The sequence below is a fragment of the Silurus aristotelis genome (assembly GCF_946808225.1).
Source record: "Silurus aristotelis genome assembly, chromosome: 1".
Classification (NCBI taxonomy): Eukaryota; Metazoa; Chordata; class Actinopteri; order Siluriformes; family Siluridae; genus Silurus; species Silurus aristotelis.
The window spans coordinates 6051369-6069894 of record NC_139574.1 but is presented as its reverse complement, the minus strand read 5'-3'; the positions used below and the strand labels follow the sequence as shown (position 1 = coordinate 6069894).

Here is an 18526-nt window from a genome sequence, read left to right as displayed (position 1 = left end):
GGACCCTCTGAGGAGCTGAGCTCTCTTTTGTCTGTCCAACTGCCTGCAGGTGCATGAGGGATCTGTGATAGATCAGTGGTCAGCTCTGACACCGAATGTCTTCACAAAGCTGTTCTTTTGTTGTCCTGAATCTTCATGAGCCGCAATCAATGCCGGCTGAAATTGGAATTGATTGTCTAATCAGAATGGGAAATCACGGCCAATAATGGACTTTAATATCCATTTCCTTCGCTTCGACACGAGACGTTCAATATGATGGATGAAAATATCCAGACAGACATGAAGCCCGAGAAAGCAGATGAGTATTCCTAGTTCAGTTTTGTGCCTTATTTCTTGGGATGTCTGGTTTATAAATGCAGTTTTCTGGAATTCAAGACCTACTGACCATTAGCTTAAATAATTGAACAAACAAAAAACCCACACATCACAGCTACAGGCAAACCCATCGAAGTGCAGTTAGAAGCTGCAATTAAAGCCTTGAAAAGAGAGCAACTAAGATTACAGACGAAAGCCTATTTCGGGCTTAAAACAAATTGTGGCTAAGACAAGAATTATGGCCAATGGTAGAAAGGGATGAGGGGGAAAAAGAGCCTATAATTTGCAGCAATGTATTTTGAGCCCATTTGCACCCTGCCATATTGACAGGTTCCATTCTGCTTTGAGACTTATCAAGGGCAATTCAAGCACAAACATTAGATTTAGCCTGTAACCTCACAACTCATACCTTACAGATAAAAAGGTTTCTGCCAGAATGGCCTGGAGATGTTCACGAGAACGGAGCATGTTCCCGTAATGAGTAATGCCAAAATATTGTTTTGTTTTGAGATAATAAACATCTCAGCATATTTCAGGACATTTTGTAAAATAATTTGTATTCCTTAAATAGATACAGAATAATTAAGATGTTTAAGAAGGTTTGAAAAGTTTGGCCAAATGTGATAGAATGTCAGGGGTGGCAAATCATAAATTGATCAGCTACCCCACTGGGCAAGTACAAATTCCTGCCCAATCGGTTTCAAATATCTGCCAAATAAAGTGCAATAAAACAATAAATGTTGTTGTTTCCTTGCTGCTTGATTTACCAGTAACGTTTTTATCCACTTATAAATTAGAAGGAACATAGTGAAAATTAGATATCTAGTGAAGTTAAAGTAATGGAAATGCTTCAATCGAGTGCCGATGCGCAAAAAAGCTACTTACGTACAGTAACAAATTACATTTACTCCCTGACTGTCCACCACTGGACCTTGACAAAGAATCAGCAAGTCGTCCCCAGAAATGAGGCCAGTGATTTGTCCACCCATTACACATTAATCTTAGGATATTATTGCTATTAATTTAACCATTTACAATCAATTAGACCCTTTCAGTGGCATAGTTAAAGAACTATACAATCGCAGAATTAACTATAACAAAAGAGTCGACAACTATTAAGGTCAAGACTCACCTGCAGAACCAAAGGCTCAGGGTTGAAAGCCAGAGTCATCAGAAGCTGCATCCGCTCTGTGTCTTTAAGATTTTTCAGAAGGAAGCTTCCAGAGTCTTTAGTCTCAGCATATCTTCTGACTATCCGGTCCAGCAGTCTCTGTGAGGGGCAATGGACCAAGTCAGACCAGCCCTCCACTACATCAGGGGTCAAGAGGCGAACGTCTCCATTAAGCCGTGCAAACTCAGTCTTGTACATGGCCTGGGTGAGATCACAACGAGGACGACCAGTAGCCCTCTTGCAGATTTTCTGGTCAATGTCCGCCAGCTCCTGGTTGGAGCCGAGGCGTTTGAGGACGATGCGGCGCGTGCCTTCACGTGGCTCACCATACTGGGCAAAGAAAACGTTCTTTACATTGAAGACATCTAGAAAACGCAGACGACCCCATGACTCGAAGGATACTTGGCCGTTCATGAACTTGCGACACCAACTGGTACCGAAGCAAGCTGGACACTTGTTAAGGTGGATAAAGCGCCGGTCTGTTAGCTCGTTCTTTTGGAAGGAGGCAAGAAGTGTGTGTGTGTTCATCAAAAGCACGACAAACAGTCCCACAACGAAGAGCAGTTTTAGGCAGCGGTACACTCGGCCCAGTTTGGGGGGTAGAAAACGCAGCATGGTCAGGCTTGCGACTGGGAAGGGGTGTAAGGTAGAGGGGTAGGGAGATGAGGAATGTCTAAAGGCAGGAATCACTGGTACTTTATCATTGTGTGCCGATTCTTCATGTAGAGTTGCCAGAGAGGAAATGGATGCTGATAAAGTCTCCCTTTAGGCAGCGCTGACAAGACGCTGGGAGACATCCTGTTGGATCCCGCTAGGACTGCACCATACAATGCCAACAATCCTGTAAAGAAACAAAAAGCAACAGAGTCAGAGATAAGACGAAGCAAATGATGCCAAGTTTTGTATTTGCAAGCCTGTCAGAACAAGCATGTTTCATTCATTCCTTCGTTTATCTTCAGTAGCTGCAACTTTGTCAGGGGGTGGATCCACAGCCTATACACAGAAGTGTGAATTTACTCAGGATTAGAGGCCAGTCATTCACAGCAATCCATTTATATTCATATACAGGTAGTTCCTGACTTACAATGGAGGAGCGTTCCAGTGACACCATCGTAACTTCAAAATATCACAAGTAGAGACATGGCCTACCTTACCCAGGAGTCTTAAAAGATGGCTTTCAGGATGGGGTAGTATACTGTAATGTGATTATTATTATTATTATCACATTACAGTACATAATTTAACAAAACAGAGCTTTTTAAAAAGACCCTAATGTATAAACTTTACAGTATATATGTATGCGGCAGTGGGCGTGTGCACGGGTTCGTAAGTGAAGGGTGGTGCCGGACGAAGTGAGCAAAAAGAAGCGAAAAGAAGCACACTTGTAGGAATGAGAATAGTCTCTGCACTCTGTTTCAGTTCATCAACCTCTTGGATATTAATAAATCTGGACGGTGACGATCCATCAGAAAGCCATTTTTGTTACAGCAGTAGAACCTGCCATACGCTCATCCTGCATCAAAGTGTAAAGCACTGAAGGCAGTACTTTTCCTTTAATCAGTTTACTGTAATTGGAAATGAAGAGGTTCGGTTGTGTGTCACAAGGGAAGCCAAACCGAGCACAATTTAAAACGGATGTGTCTAATGCATGCATGGGGTCAATGACTTGCGGAGAGAAAGCAGAACTCAGCACTTGTATTTTAGGAATCACAAAAAATACTGTTTGGGGAGCTCATGCAGGCCTACTATCTAAAGCCAGATGCACACTGTGCGATTCTGGCCACGATTTGCTTGTCTGAGACAAATTTGAAAAATCCAAAAGATTCCTATAATCCTACACTAAAATCTGTAGTCTTTGATTGCTGACAGCTGATTAATGGCTGTTAAAATTTTTTTTTTTCTCTCAGATTAAATTCTGGCAGCGTCAGATTTCAGACTCTTTCCTGCAGTGTGACGACTTCTACGACGACCATCGAGCCAAGAACCAATAGGAACGTTGAACCAGATGACGCACGCAATTAGCCCGACAACTTCAAATCACCCAGGGAAAATAGCCAAACGAGTCAGGTGGACAGTACAGTAAGAAGAGAAACTTATTTAGTTATGGAGGGAAAAGGAGTATTTGTATCATGTTTTTATTATCAAGGCATGTCATGGATAAAATTAAGTCGTTTAATTGTGTTTGCAGTTTTTGACTGTCATACAGGTTTCCTGGTGGTCTAGTGGTTAGGATGCGGCATGCTCACCGCTGCGGCCCAGGTTCAATCCCCGTTCAGGGAACCAAACCCCAGCCATTAGGGTTGCACAAGCCAGTGCACTCTCAGTGCCAGTCCCAAGCCCGGATAAATGGGGAGGGTTGCGTTAGGAAGGGCATTTAGCGTAAAAACATGTGCCAAATCAAAACATGCGGATGATCCGCTGTGGCGACCCCTAATGAAGAAGCCGAAAGAAAGAAAGAAAGAAAGAAAGAAAGAAAGAAAGAAAGAAAGAAAGAAAGAAAGAAAGAAAGAAAGAAAGAAAGAAAGAAAGAAAGAAAGAAAGAAAGAAAGAAAGAAGACTGTTATACGAGGTGGTATCAAAAGGTTTCAAGACTTATGGTGCTGAATGGTGCTATTGTTCGAAACCACGTTCGTGGTTCAATCATCGGACAGCGAATTAAAACAAAACGCAAACTTGTGAAACTGGGTAAATCTGCCACAGAGATGTTTGACATGACATACGCTTGACATACATTGATGCTGCAAAGAGTCCTTCGAGGTGTTTTTGAGTGACAAACGCGCGTCAAGAGCGGAAGAACATCACTGGAAGACCTTCAGCACGCTTAACCCTCAAAATTATCGAAACTATTCGGCAACTTGTGCGTGCCGATCCTCGAAGAACAATTCACATGATCTCACTTCCGCACCCAAGGGGACTATTTTAAAGGTGATTGTGTGTAAACAGAGATATAGAGTACTTTCTTGTTAACAGAGCTAGTCTCAAAAATTGAAACCACATCATACAGTGTGATTATGACAACTGAGATCCTACAGTGTGACATTGAGATCATGTTCATAGTCTGACAAGCAACAAATCAGAAAGGACTATTAAAAATCACACAATGTGGCCCCGGAAAAACAACTGCTGAAGCCAAACCCGTACAATAACCTGTCGCTATCTTCTTTCTAAAAGGGAAATGATTTCCAATAACTTTGTTCGGACAGGTCAGGCATATAAAAAGCACTGTCTTTCAGATAGCCTGTTAGTAGACCAGTGATCAATGAGCATGTAGATATTCTCTACAAATTTTAATCTACCTCTGTGAAGTGCAGGGTGATGACATACATGAGGAGCACCACTTCAAAGAGGATGTCAGTCAGCAAGTGCTCCAGTCAACTACAATCGACTCAAGCTAAGGAAGAATTCCCAGGCCAGGCCCAGGACCCTGAACACAAAAGCACATGCAAACTCATGCATTTCTTCCATAAGGCTCTAAGGTCCTCAGTTTGATCCGGAGTTTTGTGTGACTCTGGATTTCCTAGTTTTCTTCCACTAGTGAAATCTTCCATAACTCTTTTACGCTGAATCCGTAAAAGGTAGTTTTCAAACAGGTCTGTATATATTTAACTATAAAGCTAGGACCATCCAATCCAGGGTGTGTTCCCATTGCCTAGCCCGTATTCCTGCTAACTCCAACTGCCCTGCCCTCCCTGGATACAGTGTTTACAAAAGAGTGATGAAGTCATAGAATTATGAACGTTAGAGCAAGATAACTAGGCCCATTATGTTGTAATCCATTCATTTATTTTGCTCAACATGTTCTCTTACTAGGCAAAAGTGTGACTTTTTCACAAAACGTTTTTTTTATTTATTTTTTCTTTTTTTTTTATGGGCTTAGAAACAAACTTGGTGTCTCTACTCCCACTGAGAATGCGCAAATGCACATTACTATTTTCCCTTAGAATTATCCTTTAAACTGAATTTGATTATGCCAATATATGGAAAGACGGATGTGTTCTCCGAAGCAATTTCTGTTCTACCAAGCAAAGTAATTGGTAAATTGCTACAGGCAGCTGGATAATTTGAAAAGGTTTCCCAACAAAGTCTCACTGGATGAGAACAATGGGCCAGTTTATCTGACAAAACAATAGAAGAGAGGGGAAAAAAATACCAGGCAACCGAGTCCTGTGGATCAACAGAAAATAAAAATAGTCGGGGCTTCGGTGTAGTCCAGTAAACAGCAGCTGTTAGCACCAATCATAATTACAGAGAGACATGCAGATATTGTGCATTAGTGGGAACGTGTGGCTCTGTAGATCTCAGCGTGACCCTGAAATGCATTACACACAAAGTTAACATTGAGCAAAGAAATTCTTTTTGTTTTTGTTTTTTTTTTTTTTGGGGGGGGGTCCAGATTTGGAAACACTGCTGAAAAAAAATTAACAGCAGGCCTGTCTAATATTACATTCAGCTAAAGTCTCATCAATCAAACTCCAGAAAAGCTGGTTTATATTTCTGTAAAGTTTGAATGTGTAGTTTGTGTAGTTTTACTGCTATGAACAAAAGTTTTTGATAAGCGTGGCGTTCCAAAATTCCCAACCAACCTTCTGGTGAATGCTCATTGGCCCAGACAGGGCAAATTTATTGATAGTGCCAATATAATTCTTAAATCGGAAAAGCAAACCTGGCCTTACTCCGACTTGCAAAGCAACGAGCATTAACCATCTGGTAAGTGCTAATGTGCGGAGAAGAGAAGAAAAGGAGAGTGAGAAATGTGCGAGTGGAAATCTACTCATCACCAGTGGCACGTAATGCAACTCGCATGTAACTATGTTTAATTTATTTTGATTTATATAACTAAAATATACTTACAGTTCATGTTTGTCAGCCAGTTCAAGTGCAGTCAAAGATCTTACCAAAGATTTTACTAAAGTATTGGGACACCTGACTTTCCCAGCCATATTTCGTTCTTTCCCAAAGCTGAAAGCACACAATTGTATAAAGGTGTCTTTGGATGCAGTAGCATGAAATTATTCCTTCACTGAACTAGGAGACCCAAACATGTTCTAGCGTGACAATGCCCCTGTGCACAAAGCCAATTCCATGAAAATATGCTTTGCATGAGTTGGAGTGGAAGATCTCCTGAAAAAGTGTATCGTTCCCCAGTGTTAAATACCACAAACATGTCCACGCAACTGCACTCTTTCGCGATCACAATCGCTCCCACACACACACACAGAGCAAAATTACTCTGCTGCGTTTAGCATCTTTTCCCAAAGGACAAAGCCACATTTTTAGGCCACAATCATTACTGCTGTACTGAAAGACATCATATTGAGACACTGTTATATAGTATCAAATCGCATTTTGTGTATAATATAAATTGTCATGTGCTTGCTCTTTTCGTTCAATTTGTGCTCCTGTTTAAGCAAAAAGCTTATGTGGGCGTAACTATCTGCTATGTAGTGACATGTTTTAATTAAACTCTTAGCATTTGGACATGAGACATATTGCCATCACCTCCCACAGAATAAATGTAGGAGGACTGCTGCATACAGGCTTATAAATTGCTATATGGATGTATTTAGAATAAAAAAAACTTTTTTTTCCAACAATAAAAATAAAAAATTTAATAAAATGCTACACCATCGTGCGCCTTATTACATCATGCGAAAAGATTATAAAATTATAATAAAAACTTCAGGGTCAATCGAATTGGCCAATCACTGACTCGCTGCAGTTAGCATGAGCATGCCGTTATCTCATTACCAGCAGAGGACAGCCACTACAGGGCTATAGAGGAAAATATTCAGTAGCTAATATGAAGTTATGGGCACATGCTGTAAAAATATCACATGAATTTCTTAGTTGCAAACAAATCTGATGGAAACAAAAGTTTTATCAGAACAGAACAGCCTTGGATTCAGACACCAAGTGAAAAAGAACAAAACTTTTAGAACAGAGTTTTATCAGAATAGAACTGATTTCAAACACAGAAAACTTATCAGAACAGATTTATCTGAATCTAAAATGAATTACAAAATAGAATACAACGGAAAGAGAGTTAAATAAGACAGAGGTTTACTTGTTAAGAATAGTTTAGAAGACTGAATTCACAATAAGGAACTACGAGAATCGAATAGAATAAAGTAAAAGAGCAGAGGAATATTTTAATAGAACAGAATGATTTATCAAAATAGAACTGAAAAGATCATACCCACAATACAAAGACTACTACACACTTATTATGCATCTACAGAATTCTATAATTCCTATAATTTCTATAATCCCAAACAAAGACAAAAAGTCGTGAGAGTGAAGAGATTGCATAGAGTAACTCAAACAGCTACAAAAAGCTAGACTTTTTTTTTCTATCAACTTACTATAAAAGAGATATTAACAATGTCTGGCCAAAATCTGGGCGCAAATAAGAAGCACATTTATGCGAACAAGTAAACAAACAAACCAATAACATTTTAATGAGAACAAGAAACCTAGGAGCTCAAAACCAGTGATCCTGTCCCTTCTTTTTGTTTCTGCATGATTCATCCTGTTGCTCTACGTCTGGATGGAGTTCTTTTCGATTCGAGACCACTCAGTGCTTCTGAGGATGGTTTCACATAAACAATCGAGATCCATGAGGTTAAAGTGGAGGGTTCAACTCCAAGAACAATGAAGATGGATTTGGACTGTAATTACTGTAATATAAACAGTTATAAAAGGCTTAGGACTACAATCACCATGAACAGTTTTACATTCGTTTGAGCCATTTGAAGCCACCCAGATGAGGATGGGTTTCTTTTGGAATCTGGTTCCTCTTAAGGTTTTTTCCTTATACCATCTCAGGGAGTTTTTCCTTTGCAATTTTCACTGCTGGCTCACTAATTAGGGATAAACAAAGAGATTAATGAAAAAATGTGGAATATATTAATTAAAGCTCAATTGGGGGGAGGTGGTAGCTCAGTGGTTAAGATGTTGGACTTCAGATCAGAAGGTTGTTCAAATCCCAGCCCCACCAAGCTGCCACTCCTGAGCCAGTGAGCAAGGCCCTTAACCCTCAAATGCTCAGTTGTATAAATGAAAGAAGAGCGTCTACCAGATGCTGTAAATGTAAATGAAGTGCAGCGATCTTGCCTGGTCAAGTCAAATAATCTGGGAGCGTAACCGGAGTTACATATTTTCTTTACCAAAGATGAAACTAAGGGGAATTAAACTGAAACAAGCAGAAGGTGAAAGTGTGTGCCATGTTTAATCAGCGCTATGCTGCTATCATTCTGCGCTGTGAAAGCATTTATAAGCGGTGTAAGATGTCAGACCTGCACAATGCAATGCAAACTGCTGTCTGACAAAGTGCACTTAAGCATTGCCTTAAACATTGGTGTAATGTCATTTCCTGTTTAAAAAAGGGTAAAAAAAAAAATATGGTGGATCACAGACTGAAATTGGAAGGTACAGTGACTCATCCTGAATGGGTAGGGAACATTTAGGGTGTTAATAGCCTTTTTTTTTGTTTTTTTTTGTTTAAGAAATAATCCGTTGCTGCAGCCTTATACGGTACTGCATTAAAGAGTTCTCATTTTCAAATAGGAATCAATCCCGGCCATATTTATTCCTGTGTTTGGCATAGTTTTTTTTTTTTTTGGCTCTCGAGCAGCTGTATCGATGTTTAGAATGAGACTACTGGAATGAGACTATTATTTTGGACCACTTGCGGTTTGAGGAAACAGCTGAGATATGATTAGAGCCTCTGCACAAAAATCTGGTTTTGCAAAACCACTAGCATTTTGGACAACAGCTTTTTGTACACATTTGAAACCTCGGACTGAAACAGAACGATGAGACTCCAGATCCGGAGGTTAAATCGTATTTATTTTTACATTTGCTCTATTTTTCCCCCCCCCAATGCTGCTGAACTCTCAACTCTGATTGGCCAAAAAGTTTTTTTTTTATTTTATTTTTTACCAGTCATAATACAGCATTTTACTGCATGTTATACATTTATATTAGGGATGGTAAGATTCACCGCTTCAAGTTGGCGTTTGTATCACGATGCATCATTCTTAACATATTCGCATTGTTACATTTTTAAAAAAATATAATTATTAGTAGATGCGCCATACTTTTATTATTTAGAAAGTGACCGAAAGTTTGGGACCAATATTTGATATTCGATTTCTTCTATCTCCCAATTCACATAGAATACAGATTAACATGGCAGAGGTAGAGCTGCATCTTCCTGGAGACAGAACAGGAAAAAACGTCTGGTTTTATTTCATCTATTTTTTATTTTTTTTGTACTACAAAGGCCTGTGTTAGTAGTCGGAAGGCTCTTAAGTAAATGTATGATTTGCTGTCTGTCAACCAAAGTAATAAAAGCGAATCGCACTGCACTGCTTAATGGGGTGATGTGTATTGTATCAATAGATCCTTCATATGTATCTTTATTGCATCATTGGTTATGCATTGAGATGTGAATCCCATTGCCTTCAATTATGGAAATGCACATCCCTTATTGACCTGTATGTGACAAATAAAATTTCAAATTGAATTGAAGACTAACAGCAGTCCCCAAACTTTTTTGCACAATGGACACTTATAACTACACATAATAATGTGCATATTGTATTACTATTATTCACATTATGTTATTTCAATAATAAGATGTAATTCTTACATATAGAATGAATATGTAACTTATTTTTAATATAACTCACTATAATACAGATCCAGTGGACTCAATTTTTCGACGCATAGAAAAAAAATCTAATTTACAAAGTTTGTATTCTTTTTGAGAGACCCAATACCAAATGATCCATGGTCTGCTACTGGTCCCAATTTTTGGTGGCGCCTGCACTGTACCATGACTCCTGGATGTTTATATTTGCTGTAATTTTATTGATATGAACTCAATTATAAATGCAACTATAAATGGATTTAAAAAAAAAAAAAAGTGCAATGCCTCAATGTGTAACAAAACAACATTGCTTAGAGTTAGCTTTGTAAAAGTATAAGGGCAATAGCACATTCTATAGAGGCGTGGTGTTCTAGAAAAATCATCCTCCTCAAGTGGAAACAGTAGCTTCACTTCCTGCATCGTTGATTATTTTCCCATACCAACCTGTGCCATGTCGTGCTTTATTCCAAACTTGTGCCGATAACTCCAGGAAAATTTTACAGCCTGGCTCGGATTTAGAGTTTTGGTGTTGCATCATGGATCCTGGAGAAGCTCCATTTCACCCTGCTGTGTACATGTATATAAACAGAACAATAAAACCATGCCTGACAGGCTCATGGTGTTCCATCAAAATACACCCACTTTCCTTTTAGTGGTTTTCATTTCCAGAAATTTTCTCTCGCTCACTGCTTCTGGTTTGAATTACAGCTCGATTACCCATGCTGCTCTCATCTCTCACCGCTGGTCAGCCCGCTCCTGCCTGGGCTCTCAGAGCATTCGCGGCGCCGCTGACCGAAGAGAAAAAGGCTCACGCTGAGTCCACACTTTACCGCAGAGCGCCTGGAACACAACGCTCCCATGATCATTATCCTTTTTAAATCAGGAGATCTAAACTTGGCCAAATTGAAAGAGCTGAGGTCACAGACAGGAGATAAACGCAGCACGATGGGGCAGATAAATCCGACAAAGCCGCTCGGTGTGCAAGGAAGCTGAAAAAAAACTAAACACGACACAAACTTTCATGATCTGTTTTGAACAACAATGTTCTTTTGTTATCTTGTACATAGGGTAACACCTGCATGGCTGCAACAGACTATTAGAACTGCTGCAGAAGATGGGCACAACAATAAGTCCTTTCAGACCAACGAAAGGACGAAGCAAAAAAAACGTATGCAGTGTATTTAGAAACCAGCCTTGAGTACTTTCCTAAGTTATTTCAAAATCTTTGTACTTGTGTGCGCATGTCGATGAACGATGATCATCCAGAAATGACAAAGTGTACAATGCGTCTGGTTTGCAATCGGCGATGCCCACAAAACTCTTCAAAAGGCAAAGGCACATCGACGAAATGACCAGCAAATGACAGAAGTAAAAGTGAAAAGGTATTTACAGTCTTCTATAGCAAGCCTCATCTGAAGCTACTCACAAGAAAGCCCACAAAAATTTTTCTGTAGACAACCTGTCTAACAGCTTGAACTACTGGAACCATGTCCTGTGGACTGAAGAGACTAAGATAAACTTGTTGGGCTCAGATGATGTTCAGCATGTGTGATGCCCTGTTGAGCAGAACCAAGAAAATTGTGTTTTGCCTTCAGTCAGATCTAAACCCTATTGAGTACCTGTAGGACATCCTCAAGTGGAAGGTGAAGAAGCGCCAGGTGTCTAATATCCAGCAGCTCCGTGATGTCATTATGGAGGAGTGGTTGAGGATCTTTTGTGAGATACTGCATCTAAGTGAATCTTGTTCTTACATTAAAGACAAGGTCAATTGAGAAAAGCACTATACTGTACAAATCATCTGAACCACCACCACTGAGCTCCCACTTCCTTTTCTTTAAGAGAAAACCGAGAAAACCAAGAAGAAAAAGAGCTCTACAGAAATATGTTCCCAGACGATCAAGAACACTAAAAATAGCAGTGAGGTGATTAAAGTTTTTTTTCTTTTACATACGTCGGCCAGTGTGCTGGAAGTCTTGCACAGCGTTAAAACATTACAAAGACGAACAGAAACAATTTACAGCTTTCATCCTCCAAACCGCTCTTTATTCATCTTTTGCCTAATAAGTGAGCAGTAAATTCGGCATCATCTGAGGTTCTGCGCTGACAAAACGACCCGTCCTCCGGGGGGCCGTTTCTTTTTTTCATAATTGAATGATTCGCAATATTTGATGGGTTTGAGGGGGCTCGGGAAGTGATAGCTCAGTGGTCGAGACGCCTGCTCGAAGGGTTGTAAGTTCAATCCCAGGACCACAAAGCTTCCACTACTGGGCTCCTGAGCAAAGCCCAGAGCCTCAACTGCTCAATTGTATGAATGAGATCATTGCAAGTGTACATGAATAAAAAAATAAAAAACACAACACAAGAAATTAGAAATTTCATCCATCAGAAGTTGAATGGAAGAACAGAAGAAGTAAGTGATTATTTCCACACTGGTATTTGTGTGAACAGAGATTAGTGGAGTGAAAAGACAATGATAAACAGGACTTTTACCTCAGGAGATGAGAGTAATAATACGACGATGATGGAAAAGGATTTAAAGTCAGGAGATGAGTGGAGTGAAAAGACAATGACGGAAAAGACTTTTACTTCACGAGATCGATTTGGTAGATTGCATGTAAGCAAGTACACATTTCATATAAAGAGAAACTATTCAAGCACAGGAGTTCTCTAAACAGAAATGACAGGATGGAGCGGTTCGACGTGGCCGTGTAGAAGATTTTCTCTTCATCGATCTGTCCAAAAATCTCATCGGCTTTAAAGCCGCCTCGCTCGACCTGTTTTACCTACTTCATCTTCAAACAGCATTTCCACTGTAATCGCTCTCAACTGCGAGGAAGTGCATTCGTAACTAAGGGTTTATTCTGGACTTCGAGCTCAGACGCCGCTCTCAGACGCCCGGATCGAATTTATTATTTTTTTAATAGCGGAGCGTTCGCTGTCCGGGGTTACCTCCGAGCGTGTTTTGGCTGCAGTTGCCAAGGTTATCGACTGAGGGAGTCAATAATGTGAGACCACAGAAACAGGGCTGAGGAGTCTCAGTGTGGCAACCACACACACACACACACACACACACGGAAAGAAGAGACAAATCAATCTCTCTATTGTGAACTGAAAGGAAAAAAGGAAAGGGTCTAATTACTCAGATTAGGGATTAAACGGACACTTTAGCATTATTAGGCTCAATCACATGAAAGAGCTTTCTTTTTTTCCACACAAATTACATTTCTGTAGTTCTCGTGTGTCACTATTGATATGGACGCAAAGTCAGAAGTGAGCAGAGCCGTCGTTGTGCATAAACCGAGATGAATAATGACTTCGGAGACTTCGACATTCGCCCTTGTGAGCCTACGAGCTTAAAGCTGATGCTTAGACAAAATGTACTCAAGGTTATTAATATGCTCTGTGTGTTGTGTTGTGTTCTTGCTCACATGCAAAGCAATGCGTTCTGGCTTTTCAAAAAAGCGCGGGGTGCACGAGTTTGCACTTTAAATAATAATTTAATTAATTAATTAATAAAATAAAAAAAAAGTGGAAGTGTGGAACTGCTGAGTTTTGTTAATGGCTTCCGTTTACTGTCCTGGTTTCTGCATGCTTAGTTTTAGTTCTCACCAATACTACCCTCTCTGCGGGGAAGGAAAAAAAAGTAGTGTGGAAAAAGTATTACATAGAAAGGAGTCTATAGTGTAGATTTAAACCTGACTTTTTTCAAGTATGCACCTTAAATCCTGCACTAGATGACTTTATATGTAAATAAAGAAGAGAAGCAGAAATGAGCAGTACTTTGTCAGTGTGCTGCATCAGATACGAACCTGTATCTCAGACAGTCGAACCAACAACACGCTCCTCTCCTGCATGAAGGTGTTGTCTGACTTCATTGCATGCAAAGCAATCAGGTTTCAAAGAAAGTCGAGGGCATAAATTTGCACATGTTTGCATCTCGGAATGCAAAAGGTTAGGAATAACGTGTGCGGCGCTTTTATGCAATGCTGATCTCCGTGTCTGAACTGGTGACCTTTCTCACAGCAGAGGAATCGAGCACGGTTTGGTGGTTTCGATCGCTTCAAAGGAGGTGTGATTAGGGTCTGAGCTAGCAATCTGTTTTTTGAAGGAATCTACAGAGAACTTAAATGCACCGAATTATCCTCTTGCTGAGATGCATGCATGTATGGATCCTGATCATGGTGCTTATGATGCTCATGATGATGATGATGATGATGATGATGGGCTGATGGAGGTTTGCACTGATTATTCAGGTTAGACTTTTCTATCAAAAATATATTTTTTAATGCTGCTGCAGAAAGTGACAGGTTGCAATCTTGCAACAAAAAAAAGTTGGACCTCGAAAAGAAAAAGAAACAAATTTAGGGTTCATCACGTGCACAAACAGTGAATAATCCCCTTGCATGCAATGCATTAACGCATGCATGCAATGTTGACTTAGACACGAAAGACACAATGTGCGAGAGAGCAAGAGAGCAAGAGAGAGAGAGAGAGAGAGAGAGAGAGAGAGAGAGAGAGAGAGAGAGAGAAATGGTTAATACCAACCTGACACTTTTCTCCACTCAGTTTTGAAACAGTGTATCTCGCACGCGCGCGCGCTGGATCATTTGTTTCTTGTTTTTTCCCCCTTTCCTCCCCGCAGATGAAACCTTTATCTACTTGATGCACGCAAATAAACATCGGAGTCCATCACGGTGTGCATCCTGACCTGCACCGGGGGATCTCTAACACTCAAAAGGAGATCAGCGTTGAAAAAGAGCGCGAGCCTCCCAGCCGGCTGGAATAATAAACACACCACCGTCGGTTTTGTTTTCTGCTCTTTCTTTTCTTCTTTCACTCTTCCTCTCTGCGGATTTCCCGCAGCTCACATTCACACCCGAGTCTCAAGATCTCTTGCAAGAAGCGCCGTCCGCACCGATATCCCTTTTTTTTCCAGGCTGATTTGCTCGGACAGGCGGTGTTTCAGAGCGCCGTGCCTCTCCGCTCCCTGGGTCCTAAAAGCGCCAACTCCCCCTCCTACTCTCCTACCGACGCTCCTTCTTCTTGTTTATTTATTTATTTTTTTCAGCACCGTCCGACGGCTTTTTTTCGACCCTCCCGCACGCTTTACGTTAACGATTCCCTGGGTCACCCGGCCACACCTGCTTTCCGCCGAACTCTTAGACGATAATTGGCTGCGCCCCACCGATGTGCGACGTTTCAGCCAATTAGAGGCGGAGAAGGGTTATGACTGTCCAATAGAAGCGCAGGAAGGGGGAGGGGCGGGGGAGTTTTACGAAAACGGGTGGGAAATATGAGCGGAGCAAAACTGTCGTTTCTCAGTTGGCATGGTGACGTCGATCTCTTCGGGTAGTGTAGAGAGACGGGCTTAGCCCCGCCCACTTAGACGCGAAATGATACAAAGTCACACTGTACTGTAAACTCTATCATCATTTTAATAATTGAATTAAACAACAAATAATAATAACAATAATTTAAAAAAAGCTGACTGTGCGAATGTTGTTTTAATTCTGCCAGAATAATTACTACTTTAAAAAAAAAAACATGTAATTTCCTTAATTCTTTAAAATCCTTACAGAATACAACCGCTCATGTGACATAAACTGTCAATAAATCACATTTACAGCACAATGTCATGAATTAAAAGAAAATCAGTGTGAAAATGTAGTTGGTCACACATCAGTGTTTATGGGCTGATTTTGTGCATGGAGGAGATTGAGGATATCATGTAAAAAAAAGGATATAATATCACATTCTTCAAGGAAAATATTATGAAAATCTTGTAAACTCTTGCTCCCAGAGTGTTTTCCCCTCTTCCTCTATCTCCTCTCCTTTGTACAAAGTCGAACCCATGTGCAATATATGTGTTATGTGTAATCATGCTAGTCATATAAGTCTTTGTCTTGTATATCAATATGCTTCTTTAACCAAATCGAAAATCATAGCATTTTGGTCATATTCTATGTGTTTTGTCGTCTATGCTTGGACATATAGTTTAGTTATGTGTCCTCATGTTTGTAGTAGTCGATGTCTTGTTCAAACCTGCATTGCTGTGTATTGCCTTTACTGCCTTGTATGTTTTAGCATACTTGGCCATTAAAAGGTGACTCTGATCCTGTGTGTGTGTGTGTGTGTGTGTTTGTGTGTGTGTGTGTGTGTGTGTGTGTGTGTGTGTGTGTGTGTGTGTGTGTGTTTAGTATAATGTGTGCATATGCTGCCCTCTAGTGCTGCATTTGGAGTGGGAGATTATTTTTCTCATTGTTATCAGTAAATCAGTTTTGCTGCTGGGGGAGTGGTGGCTCCAGCGGTTAAGGCGCTGGGTTACCAATTGGAAGGTCTGGGGTTCAAGCACCGGTATCGCCAAGCTGCCACTCTTGGGCCCTTGCGCAAGGCCCTTAACCCTCTATGCTCCAGGGGACCCTTACGAGAAAATAAAATCAAGGACCGTGACGTCGGAGCGATGTGGGGCTGCCTTCCCGTGGGCTCACCACCTGCAGGAGGGACCGTAAGGGACCGGTGCTGAGAGGATTGGGCAGCAGTCGAAGGCGGGGGCCTTGACAGCCGGATCCCTGGACACGGAGAAGTGTCTGGGGAATCTGCTTAGACTGCTGCCCCCGCGACCCGAATTACGGATAAGGCGGAGAAGATGAATGAATGAATGAATCAATGAATGAATGAGTTTTGCTGCTTGCCCTGAATCATATACAGGGAAGTGATTTTTCTTCTCTAACTCACGCCCGTCTCCATCACACCAGGTTAGAAGTGTGTGTTGAAGTGTGTTTGCTCATGAGCACTGTAACTTTAGCTTCCCCAGCACACTTGTTGAGGAAATCAAGTAAACTACGTGTTTTTATTGAAAGAAAAGAAAGAAAGAACTTGTCACATGTGCATTACAGCACTGTGAAATTCTTTCATCACATATCTTGTGATGTTAGGAAGCTGGAGTCAGAGCACAGGGTCAGCCATGATACAACAACCCTGGAGCACAAAGGTTAAAGGGACTTGCTCAAAGGTGTGGCAATGCTGGGGCTTAAACCCCCAACCTTCCGATCAGCAAATAACAGTCTTAACCGTTGAGCTACCACTTCCTTTACCATGTCCTGTCGTTGTCGTTATTGAACAAACGACTGCTTTATATGTCAAATTTAAAGCATTACATTGTGAAAGGTTGTATGGAGATATGTTCTATGATTAACCAAAACACTAATGGAAAAAGGGTTGAGTTTAGATCCATAAACCATATTTTAACACCAATCATACATGCATTCTGTATAGTTAGTATGCATTGTTTTACTCTTAAATCTGGAAAACAGTGCTATTCATTTAATTCTTAAATCATAACAATTGTTCTACAAAATAGATTATTGTTTAATTTTTATTTTAAAGTACACTTAACTACATGTGGATATCCTAGTAAAAAAAAAAAAGAAGAAAAAGTGAGAAGTTTAGTACCTTTTTTTTTCAGAGTACTTCATCACTAGTTATAAAATGTATAATAGTATTTATAATATTTTAACATTGCCTTGCTCTGTTTATTCCCGAATATTCTTCAGAGAATATATTCTATTTTCCATTTAAATAGTTATTTGATTGTCTCATTATAGACCACTCTTTTTTTCAGGAGATATTTTGGGTTTGACTGAAGTACATCGTCCAAGTGCACAGTATAACTGTACGATACGTTTATGATATGTGTATGAAGAATTATGAAAAGTTAAAGAATCTATATAAAGAATTATGAAAAACAAAATTATAAAACAATTATGATTATATAAAAGGCTATGATTTTGTGGTGATCCTCAGACATAATTTGGTCCTATGCTACAAACCATATGATGCTTCTAAAAAGATTTGTCATAATTCAGTCCGATCCATTTCAGTTCAATTTCATTTAAATACTGTTTTACTAGTATAATGATTATAGCAGGTAGTAAGTATAGAAGAAACATTTTACAAATTCCATTAAAAAGCAAGTTAGCCCCAAAGCTCCATTGTTCTAGATTCACGTTTTTGATTGCTGTTGATGTTGTGTTTCAGTGTTTTCTGCAAGGTTGCCTGGTCTCTGGTTTTCCCCCTACGTCTAAATAGGTGCACAAATTACACAAAATTGCTTTAAGTAGTAATGTGTGTATAGATGGTGCTTATTTAGCGTGTTTTCCCAACTTACACCCGGCACGTGTTCCCAGGACAAACTCCGCAAACAAAAATTCAAACAAAAATTTAAACTCCCATGATCCTTCGCCGATCACCTTAAAATGTTATGGTCAGAAAGAATCCTGACTCTGGTCACAATCTCCCAGATCGTTGCTTAAATAAGAAAAAATATTTAATGAATCACAACAGTTGACTCATTTGGTTCCCAAAAAGTTTACTTTTTGTTGTTGTTG

General features: G+C 40.1%; 1 protein-coding gene across 1 annotated transcript in view; it reads right to left on the bottom strand.

Moving 5' to 3' along the window:
- The window catches only part of dipk2ab (divergent protein kinase domain 2Ab), a 53988-nt gene extending 38765 nt beyond the window's left edge, over positions 1-15223 (bottom strand). Inside the window, exons 1-2 of the mRNA XM_083547529.1 lie at positions 14685-15223; positions 1448-2327 (exon numbers count right to left, since the gene is read on the bottom strand). Of these exons, the coding sequence (XP_083403655.1) occupies positions 1448-2101 (654 nt within the window). The 5' untranslated portion in view covers positions 2102-2327; positions 14685-15223. The remainder of the gene's footprint in view (positions 1-1447; positions 2328-14684) is intronic.
- Positions 15224-18526: the final 3303 nt, after the last annotated feature.